A 14,929-nucleotide genomic window follows, 5' to 3' on the forward strand; every position below is an offset into this window, starting at 1 on the left:
TTAAACCACTGGTGAACACGAGGGAGAAATTTCAACAACAATAGGAGAATAATGAGATGCAATATTAGACTGAAAGTCTCAAGTTTATGCGATTCAAAGTCAGCCATTTAGAATATGTTGAGCCTACCTGGTGATTCAAGGAAGACTAACAGAGAATAGAACTCGTTAACTCTGGTTGCTCCTATTCTATATTCATTAAGCATTCTCTGCCATTTTGCTTCTTAGTCTGCTTTTGATCTGGCAAAAGACACAGTATTCAGCATGTGGTAAGCTTAATTTCAGTCAGTCCAAACTGTAGTCTAACCCTAATAAACAGAAGTCATAGCTGGACAGGCACAGAACTTACAAGAAAGACTGAGGAAACTGGGGATGTAGTACAGATATTGTGATGACTATTTTTATTTGCATCTGTAATATCTAATTCAGCATCTAGCAGCTTGAATTTGTCAGACTTCTTGAGCACTGATCCCATCACCAGAAGCACCTAAAACACAGCTATTTTGTCACTGAACTTTGCAAATCGACTATATGTCCTCAAGTGAGGCAATAACACTCTCAATGACACTGTGAATTCTTGAAAGTATTCTGTATGATGTTCATAAAATGTAAGGCAAGTCTTAAATCTGTGGAAACTATGTTTAGACAGAGAACAACAAAGACATGCTAGCAACTACAAAATGAATTAAAAGATTCATTGTCCTCAGCAAGTCTTTTGTTGTTGCTTCAGCTGCTCTTTTCAATGGCAAAGGATAGAATTTTTAAGCTCAAGCCTTAAATCATAAGGACAATAAAAACTTATAAAAGGCAGAATTTAACATGCACATATCTAGATGACTCCTACTAGTTAACTTGAACTTAACATAGTGTCTTCTAACAGTAGATTGCAAACTGTTAGGGGGGGAATCTAAGCAATCTCCAAAAATACCTAAATACACTCTAGCATGTTATAGCCACGGTAAGGTTTGTGGGTATACGTTTCATCTCCTCTAGCATATTTAGGAAATAAAATACTTCTGGGGAAAAAAAATAGCAATATCTTGGGAATACCAGTTATTCTTTAAGCCTGAAATACAGTACTAGTTATCACAGCTAGACGCAACTCAATTTATCAATTTATGTATCAATTAAGTAGGTAACTGAAGGAATATTTGTGTCAGAAAAAGGAAAAAAAGAAAAAGAGCAATGGATAGCAATGCTGAATGTGGCAAGGCTAGCAAAACAATAGAAAGACTACCACGTCACAAAAGACAGGTAGCTCTCTCCCTAGTTTTTCTGGATCCATCCTTTAATCCATCCTTTATCACAGACTGTTTACAACAGTTTTTATAAGGTGAAGAATGAAGTGGCTGCTTTTTGTTATAAATAAATAAATAAAAGTACCTGCAGCAGCTCATGGGTGTTTCAGTCCTTGACCAGCTAGCTACCTGGTTGAGTTGGTTCTGCTGGTTTTTCAGCTGAATAATTCAGCTTAAGTAACTGGATGGTACAATACATGCAGCATACTTCCAGTTCTAACACAAAGCTGAACACAGCAATCCACATTGCATTTTAGTAGATAACCTGGTTTTATACTAAGTAACTATCATGGTACACAAGATAAGTATTTTTTAGAGTAAGACAAAGATTTGTGAAATAGCTACCAACAAAAAAGAAACCACACACATTGGCTTTGCATCGTAGAATAGTTCACGAAGCTTTTAAAGACACACTTGCTTTTTATTTAACTTTTACTTCTTTTACTTTTTTTGTCTCAACCTTTTGGCATGCTGTCAACATCAACATTGTGTATAGCGCAAAGAAGAAATCCATAAAGCAGACAACAGAAGCAGATGAATGAAGCTATAGCAACTTTACCTTGTGAGTCTTCCATAAGGAATTCATGTCAGAAAAAGCAAAATATGTAAGAGTTCCCATCTAAGAAGATGAAATGAGCTATATCAATTGCTTTCCAGTCCAAAGTATGAAAACTAATTTTATATATATACTTTATAAAAGTATAAAAAAAAATTACTGTTGTACATGATAAAGAAATAACTTCCAGACAGCAGGAAGTCTAACTAGGTGTTCTGAAATAAAAGTACAAACAGAACAAATCTCACCCACATGATCATCAGTTCAGTTTAATTTTTATAGTCATTAAAAAAATACCACTTCAGAAGAACTCATCATAAGTGAATCAAAAATTAGGCTTAGCAGGAAGTTCAGCATACTTCATTGTACTCAAAATACGATGTTTCACATATTATACAATAGCTTTATTATGAAACGGCAAGAGGCAGTTATTAATGGTGTCATGCAGATAGTTTACAAAAAGTTCTAGAAGATAACAGCTCTTTTTTTGTTTTTTTTTTTTTTGTAGTTAAACTATACCTTCCTGATTTTCATGTTTGCTTCACAGTAGACACTGCTTTTCTGGCAGAAATGTATGGCTATTCTCTTGGAGCACTGGCTGGATTCCCATAGAAAGCAAGTTACCGCCTTATTCCACAGCACTTTTTTGCTTTTCCACACTTTTCCACAAGACTTTCATTATATTTAAAAACCCTCAGAATCAGTCCTCATGGGATAGGGAATTGCCTGAGGCCATTGGCAGCTGAAGATAAACATGGAAGGGATAAGTTAAAAAATGCTAACTTGTTGCGAAAGGAAGTAACTTATTTTCAACCCTTTTAAGGTTTTTAGGGCCTTTAGGCACTGTGATGGCAACTTAGTCTACAGCTGAAATGGGTTTTTCAGTATCATACCCTGATCCCATCTACATAGTGAAACGTAACTCAATGAAAGTGCCAAGTAACAGCATGATTGATATGAAATTGAAATGGAGTTCATTCCTTCTTTAGTGTCAAGGTTCCACCAAAACACTGGTTTTGTACAATGTAGAAGGAATTTTACAACAGCATGTTATTGACCAAAGATTGAGACCATTTCTGAGACAAGCCACTGGGTAATAGCAAGTATATAATTTATTCTGAGTTAATCTGCATGGAAAATTAACTATGCAGAAGAGTAGGCTGTAAATCTACAGCTATTTCACACCCAATATTCCAGTGGGCACTCAGCTCACAATAGCTATCACTTACTATGGAGCAAATCCTCTAGGTAGATGAGCACTGAGATTAGAATTGCAGCAATTAAAAGTAACAATTCAGGTTTAAATGCCAATAAAGTACACTTTTAGACTCAATTATAAATAGAAAACATTCCCTAAAGCTAAATGCTTACAATAAATTTGTAAACAGAAGTGAAATTAGTTCCTTTACCTACATAAAAATACCATTTACTGTGCAACCCAGATTTAAATAAAAGACCAAAATAGTTCATCAATAATATTTACTATATATTTACATGTAATACTGCAATAAACTGGACTCAATTAACATTATGTTACAAAAAAAGAACAAAACGTTTTAGAAGGTACCAATACCTTTCACATTATTACATTCATGGAACTGTTCTCTTACATCTCAAATGATCTACCATGATGAGTTAACATGGGGATATAGACAAGAAAACCCTTGAACTGGAGCATATACTAACATGTCAGTTCCCTTTTCAGCAAGGTGCTTCAGGAGCATCAAATTAAAGCCTATAAGCAGCACTAGTTTCAGTAGGATAAACTTAAACATGCACCCGAATTCCTTGCTGATCAGGACCTCATTTTACGGGACTCCACTGACAATCATACCGACTACAACAGTTTTAACTGTACAAGGGCAGGTACCACGTACCTCATTTATTGGCTATATATAAGCAGACTTTTACTTAAAAGGTGAATCATAGCTGGTTGTCCATTGCCAGTTACTGACTTAGCAGAAAATTGAATCATCCCTGTAATTTTAGATACATTCACATGAACTTCTGTTGCATGATGCTTAGAACAGTATTTGGATTCAGCTCTTTTGCAAGAAGTGCACCAATTAATGTACCTGACACTTCTAGCCAATCGAGCTGCAATGAAAAATTGTATACTCTTTGCATATTGCTTTAGAAATGTTTATAGTACTCTGAACATTGAAGTACATTTTTAAATCACTCAGGAAGTTGAAGTTCTATATATGATCACTTTCTTGAATTCACAGGATAAATGTATGCAAGTAAAATATTGGCAAAATAATTAACATAAAAATAGAATTTCAAAATCAGCTAGCCACAGTAAAAAGTCTAGCCTGCTCTACCAGAGCAAACTTTTACAGAGGAAGTTAGAATGATCTGACACTTTGCCTTTGTTAATCCAGTTAGTAAAGCAGATGTAGGTTCAAGTATTTAAGTCCACACAACAGTAATAGAAGTAAACAATCAAGGTGAGTGTATCTTTGTAGTTAAAGTACTATTCAGAAAAAAAATGCTTCTGAATGAGCACCGTTACCATATTATGCTATAATTTCGGAACCCCAAAAAACAAGAAAGACTGTAGATGAGAATTGTGCTCAGACTAGATCCCATGCAAGTCTACAGAGACATACAGTACGTTACAGAAATCAGATTGAAAAAAATAAGGGTTGGGTTTGGTGTTGTTTTTTTTTTTTGCAAGTATTAGAAAGCATTATCTGTAGTTTATGTCTGTTACATTTTTTGCTCTGCATATAATCAAAGCAAAACATGACATCTGTGTTTTCACTTCCCTCATTCCAAGGGCCGCACATACACCCCAAAGCAAAACACTGATGATTTGGTTATAAAACTACGTAGTACATTTTCTGAACACAGTTCCTTCAGTTGCAGGTCACGTGTTCATTTAAAGACATTCTTACCCATTACAAGCCTCCCCCCCTTTAATTGCTTAAGATCCAATAGAAAAGCAAATATACAAATATCACAAGTGCCAATCCTGAGATGAAACATGGGAAGTCCGGGTCCAGTTTGATCCTTATTCAAACTTCTGTTTCAGTTTCTTCTGGAATAGAGCTGGTAGGATGGAAAGGATGGCTAGAATCATGAGAACAAAAACAGAGTTCCAGGAAACAGCTTCCCCTGCTGTTGTAAGTTGGTATAGTGTTGTTCCTGCCTTAATGGCTACAAAAGATGGCGGTGCCACACCTGGAGGGGGGGGAAGTATAAGGGTAGAACAATACATTTAAGAAAGATTAATTTCTTTGGGTAAACAAAACCAAGAAAATTCCTAACTCAGTTGTCTAGGTTTTAACACCAAAGCCTCAGAATCTGTTGCCTCCATTTTCTTTTTAAAGTGCAGGTACAGGCACAAAATTCAAAGACAAAAACCCATTATCAGAACTGTTTATGCTACCTTTAATGCTGCTGGATGCTAATACAAATACAGGAAACTTAAACTCTGTGATCCAGATTGTGCAGATAGCAAGTTGTCTCTGCAAACTGATTTTTTTTTAGGTTCGTAATGGAAGCTTATAAATTATCTCCTAAACCAATTAAAAATATTTGCAAAAATAAGCAAAACACAAGGTTAAGACGTTTAGCACTACAGTAGTTACGAACGCATTCCTAGGAAGGTATATTGTAATAAAATGGATGGGAAGGGGAAGAACAATCCTTCAAAGTCACTTCTTCTGGCATGACTATGCTGAACTCAAAATAGAAGTCTATAGTAGTTCACAGAAGTATAACCATGGAGTGGAGCAACAGACCTTACTTGTAAAGTGTCCGTACAAGGTATGTTTCCTTATAGCCTGCTACCCCTCATCCAGTGCATCAGAATAATCCTGAAGACTTAAGTCTTTTAATGCTAAAAGCTGGACACATCATAAAAAAAGTATAGACAATACTCTTGTGTAATCTTTCAGCTGCCCAGTAGGTGGTGATCACCACTGAACAAAAGCAAATAATGCCACTTCTGGCTACCCCAAACTGCAGTTCACTATTCAGAATTCTTACCTAGAAAGGTGCCAATGAAAAATACTTTTAATGGCACATTTATTACAGGAGATGTTATATTGATGAACCAATTTGGAAGAAATGGTGTTATTCTCAAAAATATTATGTAGTTAATGAGGTGTTCTCTGTGTCGTTCAACCTGTGCAAAGAAAATAATAAATCAGTAAAACGCCTGCCTTCAAAATAAGCAATGATTTTACTACAAGAGATTTGTGATTTTTTTTTTAATCCATCTTTTGTAGAAATGTAAAAGTTGCAAACAAATCAGTTAAATGATGACTCAAGGAAGAGAGGAAGAGTCAGTGAATCACTGTTACATAGCACTGAAGTTACTCTGGAAATACCAGCCTATGGTAGAGCACTAATATGTCTGAATCAGGTAACAAGCAGGCCTGCTGCTGTGCTGAACTAACCCCAGCATTAGCTCCGTCACCTCTAACTGCAGTTCAGCCAACTCTACCAGCTTGTCATCCTATTCCTAAAGCAATCAAACATGAAACGCAGCTGTATTCCTAGCTTGGAATCTTACCCTGGTCATGGCTCTCAAGCTCATCACAAGGTTTTAAGACTGTGTTGGCAGTAGCCTACCTGCACATACTTTATAATGTCTAGCATAAACATCATAAAGGAGCAGCCACATTAGTCCAAACTTGATTTGCAGTCAATTATGTCCTCAAGTCTAGCTCACCTCCTTACACGACTACATCAAAGCCTCTTCTGCTCCCACACTGGCTCTAGAACTCCAGCCCTTTCAAACACCCATAGCCCCAAAGCAAATTGTAAGGGTAGCAGAGCATCCCACCATCTCTGCTCTATCCTTGCAGGCCTTCACAAAGTCTAAGCCTAAACGTGGCCACATGGCCCCAGACAGTTGAAACTAAACCACACCTAACTGTAAATCCATCTAAAATCAGGTACAGCAACTTATCCTAGACACAACCCCGTTTTTTCCATATTAGCTTGAATTGCATTATTGCAGTCAGTCCTGCTATTGTTCAGCAATACTTCAGTTCTGGTGCTTGGTCTGTTTGTTTTTTTTTTTAATTAAATCTTCATGAAGGACTAATGCTTAATCAACAATTATTTCTGCATAGTGCCAAAACTGTATAGTCTACCTAACCTGGAAACAGTGAGATATGAATCACACATGCAATTACGCAATTTTAGAGTCACAGAGCCAGTTCTGCCAGTGGAAATAGTTACCATTTCCCACTTCAGGAATAGTCTGAAGATTATACTGGGCTTCTAATACTTATTTGGCACAAGATTCACTATTTAATGAAATCAACTGTGTAGGTCGCAGCTCTACATCTTAGTGAGGAACAAGCTCAAGATTTTTTTTGAATCATAAAAATATTTAAACGGAGAACAGAGCAGTAAGTCATGGTTCATACTTGCCAAAAAGATCTGTTTGAAAATGGTTAAGAGCAACAAACAAAACAAGGGCTCAAATACCGATCATGCTAGGATTTTGCGTAGCAAAATCTGAAGTTTAATCAGATAATTAGCTTACCAAGTTCCTGTTATCAGATACTTTCCCTTGGCCTAAAGGAAATTGAACTTGTACAAAAATCAAGCAGCTTGTATGGGATACTTCTCTATATACCACAAAAACAGTGAATTCCAAAAATTGGTAGAAAGTTACCATGTAAGCATATAGTACGAACAGAAAGAGACCCTTTGAACTGGGACAAAAGCAATACCCTTTCCATATGAAGGGATATGCTGCTGCTGCTCTTAAACACTAAAGCAACAAACTTAGGAATTGCCCTAACCACAATAACACTTAAATTTTTACAATCAGACCTACAACAACATATTTTTCATCATATTGAAAAAGACAGCTTTCATCAGTTCTGATGCTCAGGGAGCTATTACTTCAAATCAAAACTAGATAGGCTTCCTACGGCTACTAGCTAACCAGAGGGGTTATCACTGACAAACTCTTCCTAGGTGAAGAGAGCTTCCTCACAGGAAATAGCACAATCAGGAATACTCTGTTGCTTAAAAACATTCAAAAAGTAACTACACACTGTCAGAAAGGACTCAGAATCCTTTCTTTGTGTCTAGATTTATGAGCACAATCCCCCCTAGTTTTCCATCCTATTCCACTACATATTTTCTATAAATTTCAACTTCTTTAGAAACTTACCTGTTCTGACCATTTAACTGCTTTTTCTGTTAAGTATTTGTATACAACTGGCCGTCCCACTAAGTATGAAAGCATATAGCAGAACGAAGCTCCAAGTCCTGAGCACTGAAAAAAAAAAACAAGCAGAAAATCACTAATTAGTATTAGCCTTATATCCCTATAATTACACTGACTGTTTAGAGGCTGCTTCTGCACAGTCCTCCATTAAGGAGGAAGAGCTTCCTGTACCCGTTCCTTAAGAACTTTGTCGACACTAACTAGTTCCTTTCATCCCAAAGCATTTAGATCATTATTAACACAAAGTAGACAATGTTGATTACTTGTCAGTTAACATTGAGAGTCTCTGCACTTTTAAGATTCTGAACAGTGAAACCTTTGCAAGTAAGAGGCACAATGACATTTGAAAGATTCAAACTTGAAAATTCATCACCTTAGCCCTCTCTATCTACTGAACTATCTAGTTCTCAAGTACTAAGGCTTACTATGACTGCATCTTTTGAAATTTGTTGACAACCTACCCTTCGTAAGTTAAGCTTCTCAAGTATGTAAACCATTTAAGAAAAGGATGTGTTTTGCAGTGCCCTAGAATGCATTACTTATGTTCCAAGATTAATATCAGGTTCTGCTGGATGCTGAACAAGTCTGAAGCAAAGGCAACTCTCCAGCTGACTAACACCCAGATGCCTCCATTATTAAGAAAACTTGGAAAACAGTTTAGTTGTTTGGATCATCATCCAACGCTACACTGAGTTTTGTAGATAACATCCTTCTCACAACACAGTTGAATAAGAACTCATTTATTCCTTGGAGAATAAAGCATTCCCTTATTTCACTCAGCCTGTGATCATTTCACACAGAAAGCTGTTTAAATGTTTGATTCTGTTCCAAATGGATAAAAATACATGCCTTCACAAACTATTTTCCATACTTACCAGACAAACAAGAAATAACGCCAGAGGAAAGGGATAAAGAAACCCTGACAGGATACTGAGAAATATAGACCCAGGGATAGCAAATGTTTGCAAGCTGGATGCATCTTTGTTAAAGAAGTTTTTGGTTGTTTTTTTTTTTTTTAAAAAAAAAAAGCTACCCATCTAATAAGCAGTCAGCATACGTAGTACAATTTGGAAAAGCATAAACAAATAGGCATGGCCTCAAAAGATCTTTACATCCAAATACTTGTGCAGAGTAGCACAAACAGCCCAAGCACAGAGAAACAAGAGGTAGATATATCGTTGACATATATAAAAATAAGTCACTAATTAAAATATGTATTATGTTCTCCCTTCATCTCTGTGCTACCTTTGACATTGTAGCTTTATGGCATTACAGGAAATACAGTTGTGATCTGACATTTAACTAGAATTACGCAATTTCAGTCACTCTGAAAAGTTCACAGAAACCTCTAGTGATTATGAACTCCATGGAACTGATTGAAATATGAAAAGCCAACAATCATCCTTGATATCAAGTTCATTGCAGACAACAGAACGTTTTCCAAGTGCCAAGGTTCTAAGATAACTATACCATGCTTGTCAAGTAATCAGTCCACTGCTGAGACAGTAAATGTCGTCATATCAGCTGATGCAGTAGTTGAATAAAAATGCCGATTCTGTTCTACTTCGTTTATATATTAACTAACATTTTAGTTTTCTTCAAATATAATCTATCATTTGTGAGCTACTCTTGTGAGAATATGCTAGAAGAGAACTACTAATGGCACTTTCAGCATCATTTTTCTCTGGGTTTTGAGAACCCTACTGCATTAAACAATGAAATAGACCTCCTGTAACTTTTGAAAGGCTGAAAAGCTTTATTAACCTGTTAAGTGTTCCAGTTAAGAGTGTGTTTAATGATTAACACATTCAGCACTCAGGGGAAAAAAAAGTTAAGACAGAACACAGGCAGCCTTTGTGTCTCTCTCCTTAGGCATAAAGTACTTCAAAAGTCTAGCTCTCTAAAACAGAAGAGTTTCTTTTTTTTTTCCCTTTTTTTTTTTTAAAAATGGGCACTGCAGAGATGAAAGGCTTAAGATGTTTTCCTTGAGAAATGATGTAAGGACTTCAGTAAGTGCCTCAAACACTTTTAGATGCCTCAAGACTGGAGTGGTAGTTTGTTTTCCTTTAGAATCAGCAGTCATTTTTATCTGGGATTTTAGTTTGCACTTAGCTACTGGAACACTAAAATAAGTCTAATATGAAAGTTAAAATATTGTCCACAGTAGATAGTAGCTGAAGCTGCAGGACAATCTTAGACAACATTTACTACTATACAGGCACGCAATTCAATTTCTCTGTACTTAGAAATTGTACTTCCTTACAATCCAAAAAAGCATACTGAAACACTTCAACAAAAAACTTTTCTAAAACACGTATCTTATAAACACACTTTGGTATCTTACCCCTCTCCATCTCAGAACAATAAATTATGTTTGCATTTTTATTTTCTTTTTCATGGAAAAGAAGTCAGCAAAGGCTTCTCACATCAGAAAAAGGATACAAAACATATGTGGCAAAGTAAGCTACTAACACTTGAACATAAAATGTGTCCTTATATTTTGACAGGACTTTTCCTAAGGCTTTTGCATCATCCATGTCTCTAGGAACCTTTATACATTTTCCTTCTTCTCTGAAAAAAGAAAGAAGAGAAAGCATGGTAGGAGATGTAAGTAAACCGTACAGTAAAATTAATTGCTGAATATAAAGATAATTAGATACACTAGATCACTGAACTACAACGTCTGCAAACAAACCGCATCGCTATGTTGTGGTAAAATTCTAAGACAAACCTTTGTAATATTTACACTTCTTTGAAATAGAAAAATCCTCAATTTTAGATATTAGCAAGCTTTATTTTTTTCCTATCCATTACAATAACTGGCTTCATTTCTACGATTTTTTCTTCTTCTCAAGTTAAGATCAAAAAGAAACAATTACTCAAACCAAACCTTTAGCAACTGAACAACAGCCAACGTTTCAGCCAAAACTAACTGTAACTGCCTTACGCTAGGGTCACAACATTCCAAGTGCAGCAACACTTCAAACGCAGTGCAGCTTCACCTCACAGACATACAAAGCTTTAAGAGCAAAACCTTATGTCACACCTTAATCTGGTGCAACCCTGGGCAGCACAGTTGAGTATCCTCTCTTCCTCTGTATCAGACTTAGTGACTGGACAGTTGCAAACTGTACTTGTTGAGCAAGTTAATCAGACAGAAAATTTATTACTAAAAGAAAAAAAGAAAGTTGTAAGACAAGCAGGCTTGCACCTTGTCAAACTATTTATGTTCCCAACATGAGTACTAGACGCAACAAAAAACAGGAAGAATACACGAACCTTGAGCAAGAAGGAAGAAGGATGTTGCTTTTTTAACAGCGGCCTGCAGTTATAGCAGAGCACAAGGAATTTAAAAAAAAAAAAAGCCTAGCCCTAACCAAGCATGCTTTGGCTCTCAACTGAGGACAGTTAAGAAGAGTAGTTATCATTGCTAAAGTGACAAGTATCTTTTTAAGACATGGTAACTCAACTGTGCAACAGAAACCCTAGGTCAAGCACAACTTCAGTGTTTAAACAGATCCTACTAGTTAGTAGGCATTTCAGTATCACCTTTTGTTTTGTGACATTGGAGATTATACACTCAAAATGGCTCTCTTCCTTTAAATAATTAAATTACGTCTATAATTAACTTACATCAGTTCAAAAATCACTTAACCCCATGTAGCCTCCTCTGCAAGTTGATATTGAATGAAAAGCAAACAAATTACATACTTACTCACTAAGTTGTGGGAAATTTTTATATACCAGAAACATAAGAAAAGCAGCCGATGTGAAGATGGACACTAAAATAAGAAGAGATGTTCGAGCTGATCCACCTTCTGCCTGAGCTTTCCCTGAAATTAAATACAACCAGAATTAACAAAAACCCCAACAACTTATCAGAATTCAAGGTTACACTCTGAGAAAAGGTTAAGGAAATCTCCACAGAGATCCCATCTTCCCACATAATGCTTGCACTAACATACGTAACACGCTGCTTACATGCTCTGAAGTCGCACAAATAAATCTGAGGTTCTTACACTGGCAAACATCCCACAGAAATCAACTTCTGTGGCTGCTAATAATTTAAGCCTTAGTTAGATAAATCGGCAGAGCAGAAGTTATTGTAGAACAAATTAAGCCACGCATTTTTAGTTTTGCCATGAAGTCTCCTGACAGTTAAAGAGTTAGTAACCTGGAATTAAGTCTTCAGTATAGGCAACACAACTCCAAAACACGCTTATTAGCGATTTTGTTTGTAGCTTTCCTAAGGACGACCGCCAGGCACAGCAAGCAGCCAGCCAGGTCAGACACACTCATCAGGAGACAACGCGCGTGAACACACGCCCACAACAGCCTGGGACATGAAGGTCACAGCTCCCAGAGGCAGGAATTACACCTCTCTTACGCTTCAAAACACGCGTATCCGAGGTCTCTCTTTTTAAGCTGCTAACAGCCTAAGCTCTGGAGTGAGGAACACCCCGAGAGCACACCAAGCGGCACAGCTGCGCTTGAGGCCTCTCCCGCTCTCTCCCCGCACACCCCAGCGCTGACGAGACGGAGGGGCAGCACAGGCCGCGCCCGGCCCCGCCTCAGCCCCTCAGCGCCCCTCCCGCCCGCGCCCCTTTCCCCCCGCCACCTTCCAGGAGCTGCCGCTGCTGCCTGGCGCTCCCGGCCGCCGCCCGGCAGGGCCCTCGCTCGGCCGCGCTGCGCTGCGCCATGGCCGCCGCCACCGCCCGCCGGCCCCGCTCAGGCCGCGCCGAGCCGGGAAGCGAAGGGAAGCGAAGGGAAGGGAGGGGAAGGGAAGGGGCGGGCAGCGGGGAGGTGGGGCCGGGCCCCCGCCCGCCTCAGCGCCGCGCCGCGCATGCGCCGCTCGCCCAGGGGCGGGAGGGCGGCCGTTGAGGCGAGGGGGCCGTGAGGGGCGGGGGGCGGTGCTCAAGGAGCTGAGCCCCGGCTGCCATCGGCTTTATGCCCTCTGCAGAGCCGCCCTGTGAACTTCCCTGTGTAGGGAACAACTGAGTGATCTTACGGGTGATAAGAAGTCCCGCACTGAGGTGGAGTTCCACAGGGTGCAGCAGGGCTGCGGAAAGGTTTCGTTTTGTCACCAGGTGGAGAGAACACGCTGGTACAACAGCGTCAGTCACTGCCAGCAGTCCGTAGCCTAAATGCCACACACCAGTACAGGCCCTGCCAAATAATAATTAATAAATAATAATAATAAATAATCCAAGGCATAAATTGTCATCAGGTTCCAAACAAAGCTTGGAATCACGATTCAGTTCCACATGAATCCTTAATTTGCTTGGTTTTTCTTGCATTTAGAATCTGCTTATTTCAAATTTTATCATTACATCTTGTAATTCCCTTTTAATATTTCTATTTGGTGTTTCAGAAATGCTAGTGCCCCGAGGAGCCAGTCAGGCCTATGGACTTGTTGCTGTGGGCATTGGTTCCAGGTGACAGAACCCTTTGTTCTCCCAAACCATTACACTAGGACATTGCACACACTGGTGAGATGGGAACTGCTGACACCATAGCAGATAGCTCTTTTCCCCTATTGTAAATGCTATATCGTGTGCATCGTGTCTCTGTGAGTCTCCCATTGCTCCTGGTACTCCAGGTAAAGTGATCCAAATAGCAGGACTTCCTCCTTAGCTGGATGGCTTCTGACATAATGTTAAATTGGTTTTAAGCTGAACAGTGTTGGAAGTAAAATTATAAATCACATTTTCACTGTACAAAAAGATTTCTACCAAGTCATCCCGAATCAGAGGAGAAAAAGCTTGTACTGGAAGATTTAGATAAAATGCATCCTATGGTTTAAAATCTGTAGAGCACATTCTAAATGCTGCCAGGCTGGCCTTTATTTCATTTTGATGCAATGGATTGTACCACGGGGCATGAATCAGTGCGGAATGGTTGTTGTTCAGTAATCACTCAGAGCCACAGACTCAGGCAGAGTCTGCTCAGTAGATACCTGACTTCTCACTGATCTCTGCTTTGTACTGCATAGCCTCTGTGCTTCCTAAGTGCAGGTAACCTAACAACGCAAATTAGGCAAATATCTGACTCTTGCTAAAGTCTCCTGTAGTTCCCACTGTTCCAGACAGCACTGTAAGACACGCAACAAATAATTACAGAAATACAAATTCTCGCCGCATCTCCCCTTCTATTCAGTACAAGTGCACGGCCTGCAGATGGTTCCCAAGGCACTGATTCTGCAGTAAGCTCCCAGCGCTACCCTATATAATTACAAATAGAGAAAAGAAGATAACTACTCAGCTCCAGCTCTCTGAATTGCTGCCAGTGTGAAATCTGAGGATTAATTAACTTAATCACTTTGAAGTTGAAATATACTACATACGTGGTATTTGTTAATTAGATTATCAGAAGACTCTTAGACTGTCTATTTTATGCTCTTTTTGGTTCCCCTCAGGGGAATACTGCTGTTGAGAACGTTTTGGCTGTTTTACAAAACTTTGAAACTGTCAGTGGTATTTAATATCCTGTGACCATTTAAATAGTCACCTCCAAAGACATCCATACCTTAGAAATACCAGCAGAACCTCTGTGTTCACTCACAAGAAAAGTGACATGTCTGGGGAATGTCCCTTCGGACTCTGTAAATAAAATAACTCAGAACCTATATTTTAAAAGTTAATTTAATTTTGTTTACTGGAAAGAAAACTATGACTGAATAATACAACCATAATCTGTATTCTTAAGGGTTCAGAAGAGAAAGAGTTTTGGTAACTTGGAACTCAGTGAGTGATCGAGGAAACTTTCAATACATGTTTGAGATCAGCTGTGCTGGAAACAGCTTCGCTCCACAGGGTACTGGGAATGATAGCTGTGGACTGAAAATAGATTTACTCTCTTCATGTTTAAAGTATC

General features: G+C 38.5%; 1 protein-coding gene across 1 annotated transcript; it reads right to left on the reverse strand.

Annotated features, from left to right (window-relative positions):
• Window positions 1-3,313: 3,313 nt before the first annotated feature.
• On the reverse strand, window positions 3,314-12,846 carry TMEM41B (transmembrane protein 41B). Its single transcript, XM_068685279.1, has 7 exons — window positions 12,675-12,846; window positions 11,772-11,889; window positions 10,499-10,627; window positions 8,932-9,025; window positions 8,000-8,104; window positions 5,848-5,986; window positions 3,314-5,037 (listed from the first exon to the last, which is right to left on the reverse strand). The coding sequence occupies exons 1-7, from the start codon at window positions 12,754-12,756 to the stop codon at window positions 4,868-4,870; spliced, it is 837 nt and encodes a 278-aa protein (XP_068541380.1). The 5' UTR covers window positions 12,757-12,846; the 3' UTR covers window positions 3,314-4,867.
• Window positions 12,847-14,929: the final 2,083 nt, after the last annotated feature.

Source organism: Anas acuta, chromosome 5 (genome assembly GCF_963932015.1).
Source record: "Anas acuta chromosome 5, bAnaAcu1.1, whole genome shotgun sequence".
In the NCBI taxonomy this organism is placed as follows: domain Eukaryota; kingdom Metazoa; phylum Chordata; class Aves; order Anseriformes; family Anatidae; genus Anas; species Anas acuta.

Excerpts from the sequence above, each read along its gene's own strand:
- TMEM41B (XM_068685279.1), bottom strand. The coding sequence starts at position 12,756 with ATGGCGCAGCGCAGCGCGGCCGAGCGAGGGCCCTGCCGGGCGGCGGCC. Across the intron at positions 11,890-12,674 it reads GCAGCGGCAGCTCCTGGAAG|GGAAAGCTCAGGCAGAAGGT; the intron begins GTGGCGGGGGGA and ends ATTTAATTTCAG. Across the intron at positions 10,628-11,771 it reads AATTTCCCACAACTTAGTGA|AGAAGAAGGAAAATGTATAA; the intron begins GTAAGTATGTAA and ends TTCTTTTTTCAG.